Source organism: Telopea speciosissima, chromosome 1 (genome assembly GCF_018873765.1).
Source record: "Telopea speciosissima isolate NSW1024214 ecotype Mountain lineage chromosome 1, Tspe_v1, whole genome shotgun sequence".
Lineage (NCBI taxonomy): Eukaryota > Viridiplantae > Streptophyta > Magnoliopsida > Proteales > Proteaceae > Telopea > Telopea speciosissima.
This window is the reverse complement of record NC_057916.1, coordinates 48,823,097-48,840,817: the sequence shown is the minus strand read 5'-3', so window position 1 is coordinate 48,840,817 and position 17,721 is coordinate 48,823,097. Positions and strand designations below refer to the sequence as shown.

Below are 17,721 nucleotides of genomic sequence, written 5' to 3'. Positions count from 1 at the left end.
ATAAAGGCTTCGAGACTGAGATTACCATTGTTGAAGAATAAAATTCCTTTTCTAGAAGCAGATTTTAAGTATCTCAAGATCCGATACACTGCCTCGAGATGAGCAATCTGTGGATCATGAAGGAACCGGCTGACATTCCTACAACATATGCAATGTCGGGCCAGGTGTAAGATAGACACATTATGATGCAGGGGGATACCTAGAAACTAGGGCTCCTACATGGGTTGCTACTTAGGACAACCAATGGGTTAAAACTCATAGGACAGCAGGTAACAGAAATAGGTAGCAGCAGCATATACAGACTCATATGCATGAATAAAACATTGAAAAGTCTATAGAATAATGAACAATACAGTATAGAACTCATAGCATCATTTCCACAAACATTTGATAGGCAAAATGGGGAAGGGGAAACAATACATAAATTACCAAATCAAGTGCAGAGACCTTTCAATACTCTAAAAAGAATTCATGCTGCACTAGTCCTAGACATGCATTCCAATAGAGAATAAGACATAAGTATGAAGAAGATGCACCAAAGCTAACAACAGTATAAGTGCATATCAAGTCAGAAAATAAAAGGGTTCCAGATTCTTTATTAGTAAATACAACAGCGAGGGGAAGGGTGGTGAAGAGAATGCATTCGGGTAGGGGAATAGGGTAGGGTAGGTGATGTGATAAACAGAAAGAAAAAATAAATAAATAAATAAATTTGAGCAGGCCTGGCCGGAGAAGAGGGGAAGAAGAAGGGGGGGGAAAGAACAGAAATCACTTACTTGTTGTGCTGCTGAAACAAAGAAGGAGAGAAGAAGAAGATGCTAATCCACTTGAGAGAGAGATGAAGGGGAGGGGGGAGACTGCTTCACGCAAGAAGGAAGAGGAGCTTTCAAGAATCCAAAAAGGTTTTCATTTTCATTGAACATAACATGGCCGAATGGCCTGTACACAGCTTAAATAAAGAAACAAAACAATAGAAAATTATTGACCTCCCCTTGGGAAGACCAACACATAGGGAAACACACCCAACAGCTAAGCTGTTTCCTAAAACTAATGGAACACAAGTTCCAAGAAGTCCACTAGTCTTTGAGTCAAACAACTTAAAGGGCTGGTCCAAGTGGGCCTAGGCCTGGACCAAAATTACAAAGCCCAACAGTCTTTGACTCAAAGAACTTAAAAAACTAGTCCAAGTGGGCCTGGGCTTGGACCAACATTACAAGAGAACCACAAATTGAACCAAAAACTGAACCAAACTGAACCAAAATTACATATGATCCAAATTACGATAAAAGATTAAAATAACTTAGGCCAGCAAAAAGTAGCCCTCTAGATCAGCACCACAGTCCATTACGAAAGAAATCTCCATCCAACCAAAGCGAGCCTGATCCAAGCTGAAGATGTCTGCGCAATCTTCGTTGGTAAACTCTTCGAAAGTCTTCAGGAATGGGACTGATGTCCCCATAATATTAGTCTACCAACAAGTCTCTGATAACTCTCTCTGTCAACTGGATCACCACCTTTGTTGCTGAGATGATGGTTACCCTCAGTCAGAGAGTCGGTTGGCTTACATCCGAGCATATCTATCTCACTGAGAAGATGTAGGACATACATCCTTTGGGAAATAAAGATACCCTTACTGGATCGGGCAACTTCTATTCCGAGGAAGTATTTGAGAACTCTCAAATCCTTAATCTCAAACTCCTCTATTAATTGAGCTTTTATCTTGGAGATTTAGGCATCATCACTACCTGTCACTACTATGCCATCAACATACACAATGAGAGCAGTGACCTTACTATCCCCTATGTTTGACGAACAATGTGTTATCAGCCTGGCTTTTCATGTAGCCAAATTTTTGCATAGCCTTCAGAAACCGAACAAACCAAGCCCTTGGAGACTGTTTCAAGCCATAGAGGAATTTCCTTAACCAGCACACCTTCTCGGCTGTGGATGATGCTTCAAAACCTAGGAGAGTGTCCATCATAGTTGTCAAGGCGTCGACGACTCGTCGATGCCTAGGCGTCCAGGCGCCTTGGTCGCCTAGGCGGGTGTCTTGTTCGTCTTGATTCCTTAGTGGTGTCGCCTTAAATTTGGACCCTCTCCAACGCCTAGGGTCGCCAAGACGCCATGACAACTATGGTGTCCATGTATACTTCCTCTTCCAAGTTGCCATTCAGGAAGGCATTCTTGACATCTAACTGCTCAAGGTTTCATCCCAGATTGGCAACACATGATCATAGGGCACAAACTGAGCTCATTTTAGCAACAGGAGTGAAAGTATTAGTCAATGCCACAGGTTCGTGTAAAGCCCTTGGCAACCAATCTTGCTTTGTCCCTCTCAATGGTTCCATCCGCTTTATGCTTCACGGTGTATACCCATTTGTAGCCTACTAGCTTCTTCCCTTCTGGATGGGGAACAAGCTCCCAAGTGCCATTCTTCCTCAGAGCCTGCATTTCCTCTAACATACTGTCCTTCTACTTAGAATCAGACATAGCATCTTTCCAACCTTGTGGAATAGAAACAGAGGATATGGAAAAACAAAGGCCCAATAGGATAGAGACAAAAATTCATACGAAACAAAGTTAGAAATGGCATATTTAGTATAAGTTCTAACTCCTTTCCTAATAGAAATAGGGATATTAATGTCATCAGTATCAATGGGAGGATCCGTATTACCTGACTTCAAATGGAGGTGGATCAGGGAGTACTGATGGACATGGTAGGTCAGTCGCAAGCTGCTTAGTCTGATCTTTCTGTCTTGAGTATGTGAGCAAGTCTGGATTGGTACTTCCAGAATTGAAACATTCTCCCCCATTGTTTGAGGTTTCTTCTCCTCAATATGAACAATGTCAATAACAAAAGGTTATGAAGGAGTCTTTAGCAATATACTCTCCCCCTCAAAGTTGACTAGTAGCAAGGTTCTGATTCATGGAACGAAACATCAATGGTAACAAAGAGTCGATGGGAGGGAAGATGATAGCACTTGTAGCTAGGGGTGTAAATGAATAGCCGAAATCCGTTTCCGAATTCGTGTCCGTATCCGTTTAGCACTATCCGAATCCGTCCGAAAGCTAAATGAATGCGGATACGGATAGGTTATAACTATCCGAAAAGCTATATTTACATGTAAACGGATAAAATATCCGATCCGTATCCGTGTCCGCATCTGTTTAGCACTATCCGAATCCGTCCGATAGCTAATCGGATGCGGATGCGGATGCGGATATAGCACTATCCGAGCCGAATCTGATCCGTTTACAGCCCTACTTGTAGCCCTTCTGGGAGGCAGAATAGCCAAGGAGTATACAAAGCACTGGGGTAAAGTTCCGACTGGGATGGTGTAGAGTTGTGAGAATAACAGACACAGCAAAATACCCGAGGAAGGAGATGGGAGGATCTGGAAGGCAGTTAACAGGGGTTATAAAGTCCAGAACGCTGGAAGGGACCCTGTTTATAAGATACACCGCAGTGAGGACAGCATCCCCCAATAAAATTTCAGAACATTAATGGTAAAAAGAAGGGAATGGGTAGACAGCCACAACTGTCAAGGAGCTACAACCCCTGGTTACAATCAAATGGACTATTACAACGTCCCAATAAAGCTCAATCTAACCTACACATTACATCATACACATTGTCCATGCCTAGGATACATATGCATGGAATACAACCAAGGTTTTAATTATCCTTCCATATCCTCCGATACTAACTGATACGTATCATATCTTTAAGGTACCGATACGATACCTAATAAAAAATTGGTACTAGTACATGTAAGAAACCTCATTCTTAATATATAATCAATTAAATGCACTTGTCTTGTCGTACTTGGTTCTCCTTTTTATACATGATATATTTTACATATTACTTATTTAGTGTTTTATGCTTCAAAACTGTAATTTGAATATCCTAAGCAATTCCATACGTTATTTGACTATTCCATCCATATCTTTATCGTATCTTGCGTCTCTCCGATACGATACATCTATTAATATCACCCTTCCAATACAATACCCAATACCGATACTTCAAACCTTGAATACGATAGTAATAGCTACCTCCAACCTATGTCGATTCCCTCTTGTGCAGCTCATATCAACTAATGCCTCTACGTTGCCAACGCTTCAACCAAGTTGTCGCTTGGAGATTCTTGAAGCTTCACACAAGCCCCAGGTTTGTTGACTTTGTTCCTCTTCTTCTTCCCATCTTCTCTTTCTCTTCTTTCAAACCGAAACCCTTGATGATGCTTGATGCTCTTGAAGAATCCTTCCCTTGTTGTGCTCAAACAATGGGAATCTTGGAACTCTTCTAGGGTTCTCCTTGGAGACTCTCTCTTCTCTCAATCTGGAGCTTTCTTCAAACCCTTGAATGTGTTCTTGAATGCATTTTATCAAATCTTCACTTGAATGCTTAAATCAACGATGGAGCATAGAAAATTTGGAGATTCTTAGGTTACACATCAATGTAGCTTCCTCTCCTCATAAATCACTCTTCTCAAACTCAAAGATGTCTCTAACTTTTTCTCTCTTGAAGCCCAAGGTCATATATGTAACCCTCAATCAAAAGAACCACATAAAAGCCCCAAATCATGTTTCTAGGCGTTTCTGGTCAACAGCCACGAGCAATGGATAGACCCCTTGAGCTTAAGGTGCTCTTGGGAAGTATGACCCCAATAGTCGGATGTGAATCCGGTCAACTGCTTGCAGTCAGCCCAACCTCTGCTCACTCAATGGCCATAACTCTCTCATCTGAACTCCAGTTGACTTGATTCTTCTTGCATATGAAAGTTGACTCAATGGGAGCTACAACTTCCATATTTTAACTATCAACCCAACATCAGTGCACGGATTCCAAAAATGAGCTCCAATCTGACACTTGTCGAAACACAGCTTCCTTCAACAACACGCCTTGCCTGATAGGCAAGTCACAACTTTCCACTCAGATATCAAAATGATCTGATTCAAATTTTAATGGAAAACCCAGAGAACTTATGTTTTGAGCTCCAACAGATTTCAACTAAAGGACAGCTAAAAAAATCCGCAAAGGTACTGCATTTGCAAAAATAGGATATTGAATAATGTGTACAACAACTGTTCTTCAGCACATGACTTCCTCTTCCAGACTGGGATTTACTGAATAATTGAGCCACATAAAGGCTGACTCAAAATGCTATAAGTCTCATGATTTATACTTCACCATCTGAAGAACCAGTGTGAAGATATGATGCAATCTATTCAATGCCCTCACCACGAACCTTGCAGTTTCCAGCTTTTCACACTTCCCTTGCAGTTTGTGTTCTCCTTCACATTGACAACGCCACTTAATGCAATCTAGAACTTGCATATGCATCCTCATAATGATAAACACATTTGACAACTGCCAGCTCATGATGATGCCAATTGTACCAGCCCTACAGCCTACTGTCAGCCAACTCTCCAGCTATGCCAAGTAAGTCGTCTCACTGACACTGCCATTGCCACACACTATGCTACACCAGAACCACTGTGTGAGTGTGTTGACAATCTGATCATGTTGACAAAACCGACAACATCAATGACCAAAGCTTCAACATACATATAATCCAACCATTCGATGCAAGGCATCATATTCATTATCACTAACAATGCAAAACATTTTAATCCACCCTAATTAATTGGATCAATAACTAATGCAACGGTTTAAAAAGCTAAGCGAATCTCACAGCGTAATAAACAAAACTCATCATAGCAGTGAAAATTAAACACAGGATAGTCTGAGGAAACCTGGACTGTATCGTGGCGGGGAACTCGAGGAAGTGGCTGTACTTTATATCCTCTAGATGCCATAACTTCAGCAATAAGAAGACTTCCCTGATAACATAGAAAAAGGGAGGAGAAGAACTCATTGCCAAATACAAGAAACAGGTAGACAAACTCAAGTCATGAAGCAATCAATCCTGTACCTTGATTGCTTCCCCAACCATTTGGGGTGAAAGGAACAAGCCCTGAAAAAATGCCCGCATTATATCCCCAGGGGTTGACCCACAATCTACCCCAAGACCTGGGGCAGAAAGACGAGCTGCTGCTGCTTTCACCCACTTTTCCCTCCCTGCAATGTATCCACCACATGGTGCAATAGTTCCACCTGGATTTTTTATCAAGCTGCCTGCAATTAAATCTGCACCCTGCTCATCATTAACAAGATTCTGTTATGCCCTTTACAGATGGAAGGGGTGAAAAACATACCCACTACTTACCACCATAGGAGGTTCCATGCTCTCTACAAATTCACCATAGCAATTATCCACCATAACCAAGCAGTTTGGATCCTGCATCTGTAGACGCGCAAAAGAGCACAATGACCAGGTAAATTTAAAGCAATCTGTAGTCCTGTACACTCAGGATTGCTGTATAGTTGCAATCAGTCCACATCAGGACTCAATCTTAAAAAAAATCTTTACAATGGCATAAACCAAAAAGATCTTCCACCAATTTACAGTGTTTGAAGAGAAAGGCTAACCTAGGACTATAAACCTGCGTCAAAGCCCTCTCCAGGTGTGGTCATCCTGAACTTCAATGAATGTTTTCTTGGCAATGCCAGTTCATTTTTTATAGGTTTAGTGATGCAGATAAATCAGAAAAAGTAAGCTTATTTTAGTGGAAATAAACCTTGGATTGGGTTCTTTACATGTTGGGCCTTTGGTCGAATGGGTTTTATTTGTAATATGCCACTTTAACGGGCCTAAAATATGAGTAGGAGGCAGGAATACGGGATTTACTTTATTAGTTTAAAGTGTGTGTTTAATTTCATTAAGCAATTGTTATTGCCTTTCTTCAATCATCAGTTGTATAGTGACATGGATGATCCTATTGACAAAGAACAATACCAAAGACTTGTTGGACGATGGATCTACCTATCTCACACTAGACCCGCAATTGCTTACACTGTGGGCATCGCCAATAGATTTCTCCATGATCCCAGGACATCCCTTGAGGCTGTGAATCGTATACTGAAGTACTTGAAATCTGCTCCTGGCAAGGGGATTTTTTTCCCCAAAAATGGAAACCTAAGGCTGGAAATGTTCACCGATGCTGATTGGGCTGGATCCATTGATGATTGGCGATCTACCTCTGGTTATTGTTCCTTCCTTGGAGGAAATCTTGTCACATGGCGTAGTAAGAAACAGTCAGTTGTCTCCCACTCCAATGCAGAAGCCGAATTTCATGCCACGGCACAAGGGATTTGCGAGCTTATGTGGCTCAATGGGTTATTGAGTGATTTGGGACTTGCTTCTGAAGATCCTATGCGCCTCTACTATGACAACAGGGCTGCCATTAGTATTGCTACAATCCTGTCCAGCATGACAGGACCAAACATGTTGAGGTTGACAGACACTTCATCAAAGAGAAACTTGAACAAGGGGTCATTTACATTCCATTTGTTAGTTCTGTCAATCAATTAGCTGATGTATTCACCAAGGGCTTGAATTGTAAGATGTTCTACCCACTAATCTCCAAGTTGGGCATGTTTGATATATTTGCACCAACTTGAGGGGGAGTGTTGAGAACCGTGGGATAGGAATATTATTGCTTTACTTTAGGTTACATGAGGGTTTTATTATTTTTCCCTCCTTTATTATTTTTCCCATTGGGTTGTATTCTCATTATAAATAAAGTGAACTTCTGTCTTTAATGACAAGTCAAATCATTCCTAAAACTCTGATTCTGAACTGATACTCTCCCCCTTTATAAGAGCGAACGATTTTATGTCTAATATCAAACTGAATGCAAATCATCTGGTCACTTACATGTTTCAACAAAAAAAACACGTGGTACGGGAGCAATCATCAACAAATGAAACAAAATAGCAATAACCAAATAAAGAAGTGGTGGGAGCAGGTGCCCAAACATCAGAATGCATAATATGAAAAGGAACAATAGACCGATTACCATGGTAAGGATAAGAAGAATGACAGTGTTTAGCAAACAAACATAGTTCGCATTGAAATACATGTGAAGTAAAAAGAGAAGAAAACAAGTATGGAAACTATTTTTTCCTAACACCAAAAGATGGATGGCCTAAACGTTGATGCCAAAGCATCATATAATCAACAGTTGTTGTCACTATGCCTACACACATATGATTGAGCAGTAGTAAAAAAAGATGGCATGCATTCAAAAAGATAGAGTCGTTTCTCCTCATGTCCCCAGTCCATTGTCTATTATCCACTTAGTCACCAAATCCTAAAAAATACAATGAGAAGGAAAGAATGTGATACAACAATTCAAGGATTTTGGTTTACATGACTCATAGATAGGAGGTCTGTGGCAAAGTTTGGAATACGAAGAAGAGAGTCAAAAGATATTAAAGAGGTAACCTGTATACTACCCTTACCAGAGAGAGGAAAGAGAACCATCAGCAATTCTAACATTATCCCTATAAGAGCAGGCATAATATGAATCATAACACTGAGACATACCAGTCATGTGATTAGTGGCTCCAGAATCAATAACCCAAAAAGTGGAAATGGCGAAGGTAGGGGCCTACAAGGCTGAAGCCGTAGGATCTAACACAGTAGTTGCAGAAGAGGAGCTACTCAACTGTGACATAACCCGTCGAAAAGCTGAAAGATCTTCCCATGAAAGGGAACTGTTGTTAGCCTGTAGTCCAGATGGATACCTCATGGGTTCAGTTTAAGCCATCAGGGAATGTGCTATAGCTCCCCCTCTCCTTCCACCATGCATACCAGTAGGAGTAGTTCTAGAGGGTGCCCATGAAGTACCCAACAGGTTTCCTGGTATGTCTGGGTTTGCCACAAATAGTCAGATATTAGCCTATCTTTGTCATCCCCACGGTTTGGCCCTTGACCTCTTCCCCTACCACACCAATCTCTATGGGAGCTAGAGGCAAGAGCAAATCTCTCAAGTGATGGTGTAGTTTCCATAGCCACTCTTCTAGTTTCTTCACTTTGCAAATAGCTACACACATCATCTAAAGATGGAAGGGGCGATTGGCACAAGATTTGCACCCAGATTAGTTCATATTCTGGGTTCAGCCAGCCAAGAATAATCAAAACACTTTCCTTCTCAAATGTTCTATAGACCTTCGCTTCGTCCTCGGGATTGGACAGCTAGAGGTCCCTATAGTAATCATACTCCTCCCAGAGACTAAGGGTGTCAATCCGGTATGGTACCGGTATTCGGTACAGTTTCGGTATGGTACAGAAGTCAAATACCGCATACCGTTACCGTACCGTACTAGATAAATGGTGAATTTCCCATACCGATACCGTACCGACTCGGTACGGTTTTTATGCGGTATGGTATTCGGTACAGTATTCGGTATTATACCTATATATGGTATTCAATATGTTATTTTTTATATATAAATTAATAAAATTATTACATATAATATGAAATATTGAAATATATTATATTTCATATGTTATATTGTATATATAAATTATTATATATATAAAATGCATATATACTTATATATAGACATATAATTGTATATATATAGCTTTTAATTCGGTACGGTACTGGTATTCGGTAAAACGGTACGGTATCGGTATGTACCGACGGTTTTAACCTTCATACCGATACCGTACCGTACCGAGTATAGTACCATTTTTCCATACCGGTACCATACCGAATTGTATTCGGTACTGTACGGTAGTACGATGTGGTATCGGTTGCTGTATACGATTTCGGTACCAAATTGACACCCTTACCAGAGACCAATAATTGCGTTATAATACTCTGAGATAGTCATGTCTCCCTGCTTTATTGTGATCATCTTTTGGAGGAGTTGGTAGACCTTAGCCGAGTCACCCACTCAGTCAAAAATCTTAGAGACACTATCCCAAATATCCTTGGCAATCCTCCTTTCACAAAAACCTCTTACCAATCTCAGGTTTTATAGAAAAAATCAACTAGGTCATAATGGTTGTGTTGAGATGTGTTACCCAATATTATAAGGGTACTTTTGGTATTTTATTTATGCTTTATTTATGTACTTTTGAATAAGGGTAGAGTTGTAATTTGGGCTGTGACACTGTTCACGTGAACAGTATCGTGAACAGTGTTTCCTTTTTGTAATCTCTTTTATTATTATTATTATAAATAGAGAGCTTGACTGATCTCATTGATCATTCAAGCATTCTCAGAATTCAGGTTTTGATAACATGGTATCAGAGCAGCTTCTCTGATCTAGGGTTTTCAAAACTCTCCCCTCTCCATCGATTCCTTCTCTTCCCTTCTTTTCATTGACTTCCTCTCTCTCTCTCCTTTCTCTTTGCTTGGTTCTCTCAACCCTTCAAGGGCAGCACTAATGAGGTGATCCAATTATGGTTCGAGTGCTGCCCTCCAATCCACCTCAATTTTAATGCCCTAAAAGTTGATCGATAGCTGCTGCAATTATCTCTCTGCGATTTGGACTGCTTCAACCTTTTTTTGGAAATCGATCTCACAACTCTTGGAAGATCGATTACTTCTTTTGGAGCATCATTGGCAGGGCTTCAAACAGCATCTATCATACTTGGATTATTATCAATTGAAGACCTCAAAGCTTCAGCCCCTTTTTTTCCCTTCTTATCGATCTCAACTGTCAGGGTTTTGTAAAACCCTGACACATTATCGATTTGGAATTTTTGGGCTGCTGTTTGGGGAGTTTTTTTGTGGGTTAATTCCCTACTCATACTGCTGCAATCGACCACTGTTTCACACCAATTAGTGCAGTTTTTTTCCTACAGATCAGAATTTTAGAATTCATAATCGATTTCAGCCTAGCAAGGTTTTTTTGAAGATCAGTTTTTTTTGTTCACCTCAAGGTTCGACATCTGTCTAGCTGTCCTATGGGTGACTCAGAGATAACCTCGGCTACTTCTGGAGGAGATCAGACTAGGAATGACTTCCTTCCTTATGCTGCAGCCATCAAGCTTGATGGTACCAACTACCTAATTTGGGCCATATCATTATCCCTGACTGTGGCTGGTAGGGGACTCACTGACCATCTTACTGGTACCACCAAACAGCCCACTGAAGAAGGTGCTGCCCGTACTAAATGGGCTGCCAATGATGCAATGGTGATGTCCTTTGTTCTGAACTCCATGACAACTGACCTCTCTAGTTAGTATCTTCTCCTTGACACTGCTACTCAGATATGGACTGCTGTCAAGGGTACTTATGGTCGTTCAGGGAGTGGTGCTCAGGTTTATGAGATCAGGAAAACTCTTCAAAACACTACTCAGAAGGGGATGACAGTCACTAAGTATTATGCTGCCCTCAAGTGCTTATGGCAACAGCTGGATCACTATGCTAGGTTTCAGCCTACTACTGCTGCGGATATTACTGCCTACCACACATATGTAGATCAGTTTCGGGTGCAGGTTCTTGGACGGGTTCCTTTCCCCACTTTGGAGGAAACTTTTTCCTATGTCCACAGTGAAGAGACAAGGAGGGCTGCTATGAAGATTACTCCTAAGGTTGAAAGATCAGCCTTACAGACTGTTGGTTCCACTATTGATACTTCTGCTGATACTGTTGCTGCTAATGCTACTGCTAAAGAGCCTGTGAAGTGTGACCATTGCCACAAACCCTATCACACTAAGGCTCAGTGTTGGAAGCTTCATGGGAAGCCTGCTGATTTTGAGAGCAAAAGAGGTCGTGCTAAGTCTAAAAATAAAGCCAATCACACTGAAAGTGTAGCTCCAGCTCCCACTACTGACATCGGTTTCTCCCAGGAAGAACTTCAAGCTCTCCGGCGTCTGTTGACTTCATCTGCTGCCTCTACTACATCTGCTGCCAATTCAGGTTCCTTCTTTGCCCGTGCAGGTATTTCCTTTGCTGGTCACTGTGCATCAGTAGTTTCCACTCCTTGGATTATAGACTCCGGAGCTACTGATCACATGACAGGTTCCTCCAGTATTTTTAACACTTACTTTCCTGCTTCTGGTAAGGACAAAGTTAAGATTGCTGATGGAAAACTGAATCCATAGCTGCAAAAGTTTCAGGAAAACTGAAGACTAAAATATTTCATAAATCGTGTACCTGAATCTCTGGCTACATAGGTTACATAAACTCTCAAAATCTGACTCCTAATACGACTAGAAATAGTCTAAACCAACTAGGAATCAAACTAGCTACTTAATTGGCCAATAAAAGACTTAAAACAACTCCTCTTCTAACTAAGACTCCAACTTAAACTAAATAATAAAGTAAATCCCATCTTCCTATCCTACCCTTATTTTAAGCCCATTAAAGTGGTCTATTACAATGAAAACCCACTAGACCAAAGGCCCAACCCAAGGCTTATTTCCACTAAAATAAGCCGACTCTTTGCATCATGCTCTACTTTTATTTATTAAAAAAAGAAAGAAAATGACCAGAAATTAAATTTAAGTAACTAATGAAGACCAGTATAGGACAAAAATAGTGAAGAAAAAGTGGCAAGGTTGATTGCACTGATGGATCTGCAAGATACTTTCTCTTTTCATTTTTATTCATCATTTTCATTTTCCATTATGACCAAAAAAACTCTAGATGTACCTCAAAGCATCTCGACTTCTTGATATGTTGACTAAATTTAGTCAAAGTAAGAGGGTAGACAAAGGACTAGAATATGCAAGAGTATAAGAAAACTTGTCAAAAAAATCCCAAGTAAACTTAAGTATATAGAACTCAATAAGATTTTAAACATAAGAAGATTTCAATTCCTCCATTCCAAGTTAACGTAATTGCAGCATCATCACTTCTGAATTGGTAATCTTTAAGCCTAGGGAATAGCAGACTTGAGCACGCAATGGTGCATCAGCCAGATCCCCATCCAATACACCAATCCCCTATTTGCAATAATCCACTTCATGACCCAACAGCATGGTCATTTGCAAAGAGTTACAGTGGGAAACAGATAATAAATAAAAGATACACTTTTAACCATCTATTACAGCCCATGTTAAAAAGGCTTACCTTAATCATCTTTATTGCTCTCCCTATCTCATTTACACTCAAACTACGACGCCAAGAATAACCACAAGACCTCTGTATGAGGGCACATTTTGTTTGCGGTCTCAAAGCAAAGGCAAGTGCTTTCCAGTCAAGTCCACCATCTTCTGCAAGCTGTAACATGAATTTTATCAGAAAAAAGGGGGGAGGGGGGGAGACAGTAACACAAAGTTAAGAGACATCCCAAAAATATTTAGCATCATGAGTAATTAACTGGAACTTCTCGGTATTTCACTCCAAAATCTTTGAGGGAACCAAGACCTTGAGAGTCCCGAATTCCAAGAACTTCCTCTAATGTGTCATAAGGAGCACCGGCAACTGCTAAAAGCTGTTAATCCAATAAAAAGAAAAAATTATAGCAACAAAATGGCTGAGAACATGATAAAACCCACAAAATACAGATATTCTATTCAGTGATTACTATGAAAAACTCACCTCATCCCCCGGCCTAAGAAAAGCAAATAAAGCACAAGAGATGGCATGAGTACCAGAGAAAAACTGTAAACCAAGAAAAAAGAAGTTTCAACCAAATGACTCGCATTTTCCAAAACAGTGCAATTTATAATAGAATAGTAATAGCATATTCCAGACCTGTGATCGAACTATTGCTGACTCTGCCCCAACAATTTCTGCAAAAGCTTTGTCAAGTGCTTCACGTCCCCCAGCTTCGTCATGACCATAGCCAGTGGATCCTGCAAAGTGCTGACGCAAACAAAATTATGACGACTATAATCAACAAGAAAATGCAAATGCCTAAGGAATTTGTCCAGAGGCAAAACACATACCAAAATCAAGATTCAAATTGGAGTGCTAGTGGCACAATAATGACAGCCAATTATGGTGTCGCATACATTCACAAATCATAGAATCCAAAGGACCAAATCCTGCATATCATTACAAGTTGTTTCAACTAATCGTCATACAAAACTCTGAAAAAGCATACGCTTATGAAAAGCCAAGGGCATGATCATTCTACATTTCTACCACTGGATTAAATATAAAAACAACGGCCAGAGATGATGCCAACATTAGGTGCTTATTTTCTATTAAAGCTGTTGTCTATGCAGCTCAGGCACAAGTGACACCGATAGCTCATATTGCTGATGGCTTCCAATTACACAGTTATATCATGGACTATATCTCTTGAGATCTTTGACAGGAAAGAGAGAAGTTTCTTCTCCTCCCCCTCTCCTTCTAACAGGTTATCTTAGCCATGACTAACAAGTATCAGATCTGAACATTATGACCACTACCTATGAAATATGGATTTCTAGACTATAACTTTATACCACATTATAAATTAACAGAAAAGATTAGTATGAAGTCTCCATGCTGAAGTAACAAGCTCCATTTAAAGCACCAGGAAGGATGAATTTTATGACAAGCACCTTGATTCCCAAGGAACCTTTCAATTCAAAGAAACAATCATTGGAATGACCATTTATTCAAAAGAAAAGGTTGTATATCCCAAGTAAAAGAGGAGAGAAAGAGAAAATGCACAATATTTGAAAGCAAAACCATCTAAGCAACAAGAAAAACAAACATTATCAAACAAGATGTCATTTACAATCCAGAAGGCAGGAACAATAATAGAAACAAAGAGGACTACCAAACAATTTTTAGCAGCAGGACCGCAGTTGAGGTTGGAACCATCTGGACCATTTACAGAGGGTTTATGGATGTTTGGCATGTAAACTCTCATGACAGATTATTCAACTGGACAGTCAAACCTTTCGATTCTTCAGAACCAGATGGTCAGACCATTGGCTGGACCATCTAATATTTTATGTACATTTTATTAAATGACATAAAATATGGTACTAAGCAGGTTTGAGCTCTCCTACAAAAGAAACACCTTAACGTTAAAAAACAACACATTACATGTCACAAGTAAAATGGCCCCTGAAGACTTGGAATAAAAGCTCACCATCACACTCCATACCCCACTCTTTAATAAGACTTTAAAAAGAGAGAGAGAGATCTTCCTTTAGGGGGGGAGAGCTTTCCCCAAATTTCTCTAATGTTTGAGATGTCCAAAGGAAATGGCAGTACTCATGCCAACTTATTAAAACACACACACCCGCACACCCAATATATTTACTAAAATAAGGAAATGAAATACATACCCTATTTTTTCACTTTCCATTTGTTCCTTTGGAGTCTCATTACATCATCTCCTGATGACAGAACACAATGTGTCACCTATCCCCATTACACTTTCTCCTAGTTTCTTCTTTGAAGTCTCATTAAAATATCGCCCAAGGACAAAACACACCATGCCACCTATCCCATCATCCTTTTCTCCAGACCAATATAATTGCATAGAAGCCACAAAAAGGGAGAGCAGCTCACTTTTTGAGAAGCATGTTGGGAACTCAGATTGATCTTGTTTCCATGGAAGTCATTAAGAAGTAAAAATCTTGCTAGGGAACAGTATGGGAAACAAGCAGCAAGTAATACAATTACAATCAAAGATTAGAGATTCTATTCTTCCTGATAACCTGAATCATCAAACAATTTGAAGTTGAAAAAATAAATGGTACCGTAATTTTGAATCTTTGTTACAAGGCAAGACTAATTTTACAAAGACATGATTATTAAACATTTTTTTCTTTTAGGTGTAGCCAATATTTATCAACCAAAAGCTAATTCAATTCTGTTTGCACGGTAAAACATCAAACCACTTTGTTTTTACTGCAACATGGTTGTCTTAGTATTATACAATTGCACCTAGTATTATACACTTTCATTTCACTTTCCAGTCACCTTTCATAGTCACTTCACTTTTACTTACCAATCAAGTCTATCTCTCTACAAAATATCTCCTATTTATTTCCACTATTTCTTCCGGCATATTATTTCCTTGGAACTTTACTCGTCTCGCTTCTCACATGCTTCCTACAATAGAAACAGCAGACCTTAAAGGCATTTTCTAGCACACCCAAGTTTAAAGTCAATTGTGGATGTTTCATTACATCATAGTAAGTAAAGGGATTTTAGTGGAGTTCCAAGATTAGAACAACAACTCAGCGTTATACCAACTAAACGGGGTCGGCTACATGGATCCTTACCCTCCATCAGCTTTATTCAAGGTCATACATGATACAAGGCCTAAGCTATGCATATCTTCCCTCACCACTTCGCCTAAGGTCATTTTAGGTCTGCCCATGGCTCTTTTAGTTCCTTCAATCTGAATCAAATCACTCCTCCGTACTGAATCATCCAAAGGCCTCCATTGAACATGGCCATGCCACCTCAAACAGATTCTCGTAGCTTATCATGTATCAGAGCTACTCCCCAATCAGCTCTTATATGATCATTCCTTACTTTATCCTTAGTGGAGTCCAAGATTAAAGATGTTTATTTCACACAATTAAGTTAATTAATTAATCAAAAAAAAATGTTGGAAAACTACAACACGACGTATAATATCAGCAAGGGTCAAACAATCGATTTGATGATATGCCGTGCATATCATGAATATTGAATATAATGCAATATTGGTACAATAAAATCCGAATAAGATGCAAAAGGCAATATTTGCAAGGGTATATCCAAGAAGTTATCCAAATAAGATGCACAAGGCGATATTTGGGGGCATTCTGAATAAATAGAGTTACAATGAACCTGAACTAGAAGAATCTTGAAGTCCTACTTTCATAATCCAAGGATAATGCTTCGAACATTCGCACTTACATGAGATCCAACCCGAGCATTCTGGTAAGCTTTAAGAACACGGACTGTATTGTGCGCCACCAAATTATCCACAGTTTTGAACTCTGAGTACAAGGAATCAACGGCTTTTGCAACCTGAAATCCAGCCAAAAATAATAAAATGGATTAAGCATCAAGAGTCAAGAAACTACTGCGAGTGTTCGGCAAGAGATTTTAGGTATCTCGTGCTACAATATTTAAACAAGATAATATAGATTGGCGAAAGCTGCTAAGCTATTAGGATTATACTTGAACCGCAGCAGCATCAGGTTGGAGCCAATGGCTCGCCGGGAGAAATTGGAAATACGTATAATGAGGGCGATAAGATTAAACTAAATTTGTACTATTTGAAGGAATTCCCGGGATTATTTGAAGAGAAAGAAGAGTTTGGTCCTTCTAACATCAAATGGTAATCGAGTTGAGTTTCGTGACGAACCTAAGAACTCTCACCTCTGGAACGAAGGGATGATGATGGTTCAAAGGAGCGGACACTAGAGAGCTCGAACGAACTGAAACCAAAGCTGTTGAAGGCTTGCGTAGCCGTAAAGAATAAACAGAGGCGTTGCATGATAAGACCCACATATTCGACAACGCAAAGAGACGTCTCCGCTGAACGAGGCTCCGAGCAGCGAGAGAAATGCTCTTTTCGGTCTCTATCTTGCACTTCGTAGTTTGTTCTGTGTAAGGTGGAGTGGTTAGCGCTTAGCACTTTTTTTTTTCACAAACGCGCACGAGTGGCGCGAAAAAGGAACACAATACGCTTCTTATCCACCAATCCTCTCTTGGCACGTAGACTAAATGCAAAAACAAATTAGAATTTGGAAAATCTTCTTTAAAGTTTAAACCGCGAAATTACTTGGGAATTTTACATTTGGAGAGTTTACGGAGAGGATGTTGTCATGACGGGTGAGAGTGTTGGGTTTTTGGGTTACATTAATACAGATTTCAATTATTGGGCATATAATATATATCCACTTAAAGTTTAGTCAGGGGTATTTTTGACCTAACACATTGTGGAAGTGTGTT

The 17,721-nt window shown here is 39.9% G+C and overlaps 1 protein-coding gene across 1 annotated transcript in view; it reads right to left on the bottom strand.

Annotated features, from left to right (window-relative positions):
• LOC122648714 (uncharacterized protein YnbB-like) overlaps positions 1 to 17,386 on the bottom strand; it is a 75,856-nt gene extending 58,470 nt beyond the window's left edge. The window contains exons 1-9 of the mRNA XM_043841938.1: positions 17,146 to 17,386; positions 16,678 to 16,791; positions 13,573 to 13,683; positions 13,417 to 13,479; positions 13,196 to 13,309; positions 12,946 to 13,095; positions 6,234 to 6,311; positions 5,940 to 6,161; positions 5,761 to 5,847 (exon numbers count right to left, since the gene is read on the bottom strand). Coding sequence (XP_043697873.1) covers positions 5,761 to 5,847; positions 5,940 to 6,161; positions 6,234 to 6,311; positions 12,946 to 13,095; positions 13,196 to 13,309; positions 13,417 to 13,479; positions 13,573 to 13,683; positions 16,678 to 16,791; positions 17,146 to 17,277 — 1,071 coding nt within the window. The 5' untranslated portion in view covers positions 17,278 to 17,386. The remainder of the gene's footprint in view (positions 1 to 5,760; positions 5,848 to 5,939; positions 6,162 to 6,233; positions 6,312 to 12,945; positions 13,096 to 13,195; positions 13,310 to 13,416; positions 13,480 to 13,572; positions 13,684 to 16,677; positions 16,792 to 17,145) is intronic.
• Positions 17,387 to 17,721: the final 335 nt, after the last annotated feature.